General features: G+C 45.6%; 1 protein-coding gene across 1 annotated transcript in view; it reads left to right on the top strand.

Annotated features, from left to right (window-relative positions):
- Positions 1 to 4,988: 4,988 nt before the first annotated feature.
- The window catches only part of Spesp1 (sperm equatorial segment protein 1), an 8,497-nt gene continuing 4,722 nt past the window's right edge, over positions 4,989 to 8,763 (top strand). The window contains exon 1 of the mRNA XM_021208100.1: positions 4,989 to 5,195. Coding sequence (XP_021063759.1) covers positions 5,135 to 5,195 — 61 coding nt within the window. The 5' untranslated portion in view covers positions 4,989 to 5,134. The remainder of the gene's footprint in view (positions 5,196 to 8,763) is intronic.

Genomic DNA, 8,763 nt, shown 5'->3' with positions numbered 1-8,763 from the left:
GTTGAGGACTCCTTTGAAATTCATCCAGGTGGAAAGCTTCGTGGAGACTTACAACACATCTTTGGGTCACCAGCTTCACCCTTAGAGTGTCATGAGGTCTGACACTAACAGTCACGTTGACAGAGTCTTCCTGGGTGGAGCTAAAAGTATGCCAAGGACCACGTGCTTGCAACTCCTTTCAGCCACACCCATCCTGTTTACTAAAATCATTTCGCAGAGGCCAGAGAACCAGATCTGCCAAGGGCTGGAGAGTTGGCTCCGCGATTAACATCCGGGCAGCTGGCTTAGTGGTTAAAAGCACTGGCTCATCTCACAGAGGAGAGGGTTCAAGCTCAGCTTCCAGCAGGCTCACCATCAACTTCAGTTCTAGAGTATCCAACGCCCTCTTCTGCCCTTTTCTGGTGTACACATACATGTAGGCAAAGTAGCTATACCCATAACATTAAATGAATCTCTTTAAAACAAACAAAAACGTTCCACAGAGCCAATTTCAAGTCCTCTATAGTAAGTTCAAGAACAAAACCAAAACCCCCATTTGTCTAACTAGGGGTCAGAACCTGGCAAAACAGGGCACTTTCCAGAGACAGCCTAGCACTCTATTGTGCCCCAAGATGGGTGTAGTTTTGTAAGCTGATTTCAGTCCTGGGTTGTGTGCAGAGCAGCTGCACTGGAACTGGAGACAAGAGTGAATGGACAACATTCCTCTAACCAGCCTAGGGGCAGTGTGGTGTGATGAAGGCTTTTAGCATGCAGAGGCCTATTAAATTATTCTTATTGAATTGTTTAAAATATTACTGGGTGAGATTTGTTGTATTTAGAATGGGAAGCATGAAAGCTAAATACACAATAAATAGCAAAGCATTTATTGCCACAGTGTAGCAAAATCAAAGGCCAGTTTCTAGATTTTTTTTCAGCAGCAGGTGCTCAGAAGTTAGCAGCCAAAGCCGGTCCACTCATTAGTGAGGCTCTGCTGCCCTCGTGTGGTAGAATTACTTCTCTGCCAGAACCTGTGATTGTCCTAGAGAGAGCATCTTTTGTCTTCCTAACTCTCAGACTGGACTCATCCCTCAAGCAAATTTTTCTGCCTCGGCTTTCTATGGAGTTATAGTGATGAGACACTAGCCATTACATGTATCTTAGACAGAGTACCTTTCAAAGCATCATGAGATTGGGTGGGTGGATGGATGGATGGATGGATGGAGACATGGATGCCTCCAGGGATAAAACACTTACTCTTCAAGCATGAGGGCCTGAGCTTGAAACCCCAGCTCACATAAAAAGCCAGGCATGGCTGCATATGGCTGTACCTTCAGAACTTGAGGAAGAGCCATACTATCCCAATGAGCTTCCAGTTTAGTGAGAGACTGGGTCTCAAAAGCAATTCAGTAGAGAGTGGTAGAGGAAGATATTATGCTATTCTGGTTAGTTTTTGTCAACTTGACATAAACTTGGGTCCACTGGAAAGAAGGAATCTCAAATGAAGAATTGTCTCTACCAGGTTGCCTGTGGGCATCTCCATGGGACAGTTTCTTGGGGCAGCCTATTATGGGTGGTGCTATCTCATGGTAGATGGTCCTGGGTTGTATAAGAAAGCAGGCTAAGCCGCAATGAGCAAGACAGTGGGCAGCCTTTCCCCATGGCTTCTCTTTCAGCTCCTGGCCTGAGTTCCTGCTATGTCTCTCTTCAAGGATGGGTGGTAATTTACAAGCCAAATAAACCCTTTCCTCTCCAAGTTGCTTTCAGCCAATGTTTTATCACAGCAACAGAAAGCAAGCTAGGACTCCTGCTGTGGCCTCCAGATGGTGTACCCCACATTCACACTCACAGGTGTGCTGCACACATACAAGAAGGTAAGGGAACGAGAGGGAGCGCACTCAATCATGCGCGCATTCATTTTTTTTTAAAAGGTTTATCTTTATTTTTACTTATGTGTCTGTGTGTGGGTATGTGTACATGCTCTGTGGGTGTTTGCAGAGCTCACGATCACCTGGAGCTGGAGTTACAGCTGATTGTGAGCCTCCTGATGTGGGCGCTAGGTCCTCAGCAAGAACAGGAAGTACTCTTAACTCCTTAGCCACAGATGCATTCATTTTGTAAGTACTAAGGTGGACTTATTTTTCCAAGCACTGGACCAAGTGAGGATGGAAATGACATCTGATGTAAGGATGTGAAAGATGCATTGCTGCCGAGTAGGCAGAGGCTCCAGAGTGACATTCTCAGCTCACTTTTAGCAGGGAGAGCACAGGGTGGTCGCTGGGCAGTGTGTGATGAAGGACTTCCTGAGTGTGCATCTTCATCTAGAGAGACATGTGTGTGTCTGGCTAACCAGGTTTACCCTAATCTATTGGACTGAGAGAAGGAATAAGCACAATAAATACAAATTTTGGATGTGCTGTGTCCATCTAAAGAAGGAGTCTAAGGAAAGTCTTAGGTTGAGACAGCAGAAGAGTAGATAGAACCTTTCCCGGCTCACTGAAAATCAAAATAGGATGGCTTAGCACACCTCATGCCTATGTGTAGCTTCTGTTTTCATATGTGTGGGCCCATGTGTGTATGTGCATCTGAAAATACATGTGTGCTCATGCATATGGAGATCACATGTCAGGGTTACTGAGACAGGGTTTTCCACCGAGCTGTCTGGTTTGTCTAGACTGGCTGGCTAGCCAGCTCCAGGGATCCTCCTGTCCCCACTTCCCCACTTCTGGGGTTACAGGTACTGACTCACTACCCTTGGCTTTTTACATGTATGCAGAGGATCAGCACAAAGATCCCCATGCTCACATAGTAAGGACTTTTCCAGGTCAGTCACTTCCCCAGTCCCTGGTTACGCAGTATTCTACCCGACAAAGGTAGTTTGCCTGGTTCAATTTGTTCAGGCTGTTGTACCAAATAACACCACAGGCCAGGTAATTAAACAATTTATTTCAACTACTGGGAGGTGGGAGAGTTGATTTGGTGTCTGGTGGAAGCCTCCTTCTTCACAGATGACTGTCGTCCAGTGTCCTCCCACAGAATCTCAGGGGTCTCTGGTTTAGGGTACCAATCTCACTCATGAAGGTTCAACTCCACAATCTATTCATCTCTCAAAAGCTCCATCCCCGTCTCATCTTGGCGAGGGCTGGGATTTCAGCAGGTGATAGGGGTAGGGAGTAGGAACCTTAGGTCCATATTTTCTTTGGATTTGACTGTCTCTGTATTACAAACTATGGTTATCTTAGGACCTAAGTTCTCTCCCTAAATCTGTGTTATAGAATTTATATCACAGTGTGTATATTATGTTACTGCTTTTGTTACATATTCCAAGTTGCTTTCCAAACAGTCCCAACTGTTTGGTTCCAGCATGCTGCTATATTTGGGGTGAGCAATGCTGGGGAGCCTCGAAGACTCACGAACCAAGCCCGAAACAGCACCACGCAAGCTGTCACGACTTCGTTACCTCTTACTCATCCCCTTGACTCAGCCTGGCTTGGCTTCTTCCCAAACCACTTCACCGAAACTGTTCCTGTCAAGGGCCTGTAGCTAATGCTAGCCCTAAGCCTGTCTTCGTGTCTGCCTCCCCTCCATCTCCCTCTCTGTCCCCCTCCCCCATTTGTCTTTTCAGAAGGTCTAACAGTCTGAGACTCCTCCACAGTGCGCCTCTGCTCTCTCGGGTTCCTTACCACCACGCTTCTCTGGAGTCCCTCCCTCTCCATTGTGTCCTCTCTAGCCTGCCTGTCTCCTGGCAATCCATCCTAGGACCAGGGTAGGCCCCATCTGCCCATCTTTCTTGATCTATCTCAGACAGCTCTGCTACCAAATGTTCACACCTATAACTCAACCTCCACTTCAGCTTTCTTCCTGGCCCACATCCAACTCCTCACAGGATAGACCACTCTGGTTGGAGGTCCCAAGCCCATCCTTGCCTTAACAGTATGGAGGACAAAATTCTTTATCCTTCTTCACCTCTGTACGTACCTACATTGTACATTTCAGTAAATGTTCATCAAAAAAACCCCTAATGGCCAGGCATGGTGGTGCATGCCTTTAATCCCAGCACTCGGGAGGCAGAGGCAGGCAGATTTCTAAGTTCGAGGCCAGCCTGGTCTACAGAGTGAGTTCCAGGACAGCCAGGGCTATACAGAGAAATCCTGTCTCGAAAAACCAAAACAACAACAACAACAACAAAAAACCCTCGAAAAACCAGAAAAAACAAAAAAACAAAACAACAACAAAAAACGAAAACAAAAACAAAAACTCCCCCCCCCCCAAAAAAAAAACCATTCTCTCACTGAGACTGGGGAGTAGCTCAAGCTGCAGAGTACTGGTCTAAATCAGGCACAGCCCTGGGTTCAGTCCCTAGTACAACAGAAATAAAACTGTGTCTGTAAACTCAGGATTTGGAAGGAGGAGGCAGAAATTTCATTAGTTCAGACCATCCGTGGGTGTAGTGTAGTTCCAGGTCAATCTGGGACAGAGAAGACGCTGACTAATTCTCTTACACTATCCGTTTATAGTCACACATTTCTCCATCATTTCTACCTCTTTATCGTCAAAGAAATGGGATATAATCTTTACAAATCAAAACGACAACCAAAGTTCTTCACAGAGCCTGCAATGTTTCTACACACACACACACACACACACACACACACACACACACACACACACACACTGCAGCCAATCATGCAACGAGTCTGAGCTACCAATAGCTGTTGGGGGCGCTTTCAGCCTTCTTGCAATTGATCCTTCAACTCTCATCTCTTTTGGGGTCTCCCACAGCAGTTCCGATCACAATTGGCTCTGTAATCTCTAGGTTATCTCTTCGATCAGACATCCACTTCTGTGCAACGGTTGTGTTTTCAACCGGGGAGTGCCCTAGAGTGCCACTTACCGAGCTTATCTAGCCCCTGCCCTAAGACCTGTAGCTGCAGGTTGCCATCGAGCCACTTCTAGTCCGAGCAGTCCCAGCACGCATGCGCAACACGCACGCGGCCGCCCCGCCCCCATCCATTCATTGGGGCAACCGTTGCGGGGCGCCAAGGCCCTGACGTGGGACGGTAGGCCTCTGACATCCCCTCCTTTCGGCCCTGAGGTACCCCGGCCTGGTGGCCCCAGGACGTTCCCGTCGGATGGCGGAGTGCTGTGAACGACGCCCATGAAGCTGGTGGTCCTAGTTGCGCTGTGGCTATGGCCTTCGTCCCTGCTGGCGTATCCAAGTGAGTGATGTGCCGGGTGGTAACCTAGGCGTTTCCTTTCCTTACACCTTCCCACCTCACTGTCACACACTGGGTGCCAAGTGTGTCACTCCACTCCTCATCCTGCTCTGCCCGTTGTCCCTAGGATGCTCAACTCCTAAGCTGGGCTCACTGTGCCTCCTCCTTTTAGCCAGGACCCTCACTTAGGTGGCACTGTTCACTGCCCAGGACACAAAACATAACTGCAGCCTGGGCTTAAGCACTTCGTGTTTTGTTGGAATGCAACCACTGTCATTTCTGAATATATCGGCCAAGGCTGTTTTCCTGCTTTAGAACAGCAACTAAGGGCTTGCTGCCCCGTTCTGACTCGCAAGGCCTGAGATGTTTACTATCTGGCCTTGACAGTAAAGGGCTAGCGGGTCCTTGCAGTTAAATGTGAAGGGAATGTGTAGCAGGTAGGGGCGTGTCTCCTAGGCTTCTGAATGGAAAGAAGTCAATCAAAAACCACCCAACAGTTTAGACAGAAGTTTATTAGACAAAGCAGAGCACTCCGGGGAGGGACTGGAGTGGGCTGTCTCTAAAAGAAAATAGCAGCACAGTAGGCTCTGTATCGTGGCTTTAACAAAATATCTTTTAATGAATGATTATGAGGTAGATGGCACATTCTTAGGGTAAGGTTTCCAGGTTGATGTTCTTGGTGAACTCTCATTTTCAATCTGTGTTTCTGTCTCTGTCTGTCTGTCTGCTTATGTGTCTGTTTCTCTCTCCTTTCTCTCTCTGTCTCTCTCTGTGTCACACACATCTTTTCTGCCCTTATCCTTTCTGCCTTGCCCCTTCCCCAAGTCCATTTTATCTTTTGAGACAGGGTCTCATGAAGCCCTGGCTGACCTTGAACTCATTACTTAGCCAACTCATTACCTTGACCTTCTGATCCATGGGGAAGTAGAATCACACACAGGCGTGTGCCAGCACGTCCAGATTACACAGTGCTTGGTGCCCAAAGCAAGCCTTCGGGCACTAACCAGGCAAACATTCTACCAATGGAGCTTTGTGCCCAGCCTCCAAGTCTCTTTAAACCGTGGCAACTGGCTTCCAAGAATTGCTTTGCAAGCTCTCAGGAAGACTTCAGTGTGTCAGAATTGCCGATGTCCTATGGGCAAGACAAGTTGCTTGGAGCAAGTTCATCTCTGTGTGGGAGGACTTGAGCCTAATGACATTTTAAAAAAAAAAGCACACAAAGACATTAAATTAGATTTTATTTTTTATTCAGAATGCCTGACTAATAAAAGTACTTTTTAAAAATCTATTAGCAAAAGCTCCACTTCTTTTTAATTAATAGTAAAAAGTTAGTGCTAGATAAGTAACCCCAAGGTCCCTTTTCCAGTCACTCCAGAATTCCTGTTATGAAAACAACAACCTGGTTAGTTGAGCTGGAAGTATGTCAGCTCAGTTATTTCATTTTGCTTGAATTTGAGGCACAACTTCATACAGCAATGAGGAAGTCTGTTCTCTGAATCTACTACTGTACGACAGGTCTGGAAAATACATGGAGCGTGTTGTCTGAAGTTATGGGTTTGAGGCAGGGCCAGCTCATTCCTGAGTGATGGATGCTCAGGTTTATGTCCACATACAGGAGTTCTTTATAGAATAAGGCCACCCTGTGTTTCTCGTGCTTAAGGTTGTGAGAATCTTTTAATAATTAGCATATAAAACTTGTGGTTAAATTTTGGTGTGTTGTCAACAGTGTCTGTGTCAAGGTTGGCAGGGCAAAGTGAAGATGTATGAGTTCGGTGTGCGTGTGTGTGTGTGTGTGTGTGTGTGTGTGTGTGTGTGTGTGCGTGCGTGTAGGTGCTGTGCTGTGTGTGTGTGTGGAAGTCAGTAGATAACCTAAGCTTTCTTCACCTTCCACTCCTTTGATACAGGGGCTTTTGTTCAGCACTGTGGACACCAGAGATTCTCCTTTCCCACTCCCACCTTGTGGTAGGAACACTGTGAGTAAAGATAGACACTGTGGAGAACGGCTTTACTTGGGGTCTGGGGATTAGAACTCAGATCCTTGTACGTATGTGTGAGCTTCTGCTTGCCAAGTCACCTCCACGAGTCCATGAATCCTCAAAGTACAAAGGTCAGATATAGTTGACATTTTCATCTTGATGTGAGTTTTAAAATTCACCTTTTTCCTTTACTGAGTTACCATGCCTCCCAGTGTTGTATACGATATTTTACTATAACCTCCAACTCAGCAGACATTTATATCAAACCATGTGTTGAAATTAGCAACAGGGTTTGGCTTTAAAGTCTTAATGTTTAAAACATACTTGAGCACATAGACAGACAATGCATTTCATATTGAAGGATACACTATTTTTAATTCCATTTTGGCTTACTGGTTGTTTTTTTTTTATAGTTTCTTTGTAGTGTGTGTGTGTGTGTGTGTGTGTGTGTGTGTGTGTTGTTATGAACGTGCTGCCACAGCCCATGAGTAGAGGCTAAGGACAACCTTATAGAGCCAGCTCTCTCCTTCTGCCCCTTCATGGATGGTTCTTCGAGATGGTTCCAACTCGGGCTGCCAGGCACCTTTCCCAGCTGAGCCATCCTGCCAGTCCTGGTGAACCACATTTAGCTATCAGGGTAAGGTTTTCTGACCATATCTCCTGTTTTCTCCTTGGTTTTCTTTTCATCCCCAAGAGATCTTTTCCTGGGATGTGAAATTTCCCCTCCCCCTCATTTGCTGGCACTCCAGCAATATGTAATATTTCCTTCCACTCTCATGACTTCAGATTAGAATTGAACTTATCATTCAGTTTCTCTTACTTTGCAAGTATATGTGTTGCACACACACACAGGTGTGTGTGTGTGCGCGCGCTTGCGTGTGCATATGTACTTGTGGGTGTGAGGACACATGGTGGAGTCAAGTGTCTGTCCTGATCACTCCCCATATCTGTTTGTTTACATTAAGATTTGTATTTAGTTATTTTGTTGTGTATGTATGTCTTTTGCTTGCATGTGTATATATATATATATATATATATATATATATATATATATATATATATATCATGTGCATTCCATGGTACCTATGCAGGTCAGAAGAAGGTATTGGTTAGGTCTTATAGAACTACAGTTGGGGATGGTTGTGAACCACCCTGTGAGCTCTGGGAACCTAACCTGGTCTTCTACAAGAGCAACAGGGGACAGAGGAACAGTAGAACATGTATTAATAATAATAATAATAATAATAATAATAATAATAATAGCAACAATAACAACAATAAAATTTACAAGTCTGTAGACAAATGTACATTATTAAATAATTTTTTTAGTTTATAGGTTCATAATTAAAGATATCAGAAAATATACTATTAGTGTCAAAAGATGTAATGTTACAGATTATCAGAGAATTAGAACAGTTAAAAACTATAGAAGACAGAGTGATGGTACACGCCTTTGGTCCCTTGAGAGGCAGAGACGCAGAGGCAGAGGCAGAGAGAGGCAGAGAGAGGCAGGGAGAGGCAGAGGCGCAGAGAGGCAGAGGTGCAGAGAGGCAGAGGCAGAGGCAGAGGCAGAGGCAGAGGCAGAGGCAGAGGCA

Source organism: Mus pahari, chromosome 10 (genome assembly GCF_900095145.1).
Source record: "Mus pahari chromosome 10, PAHARI_EIJ_v1.1, whole genome shotgun sequence".
In the NCBI taxonomy this organism is placed as follows: Eukaryota; Metazoa; Chordata; class Mammalia; order Rodentia; family Muridae; genus Mus; species Mus pahari.
This window is presented reverse-complemented; position numbering and strand designations above follow the sequence as displayed.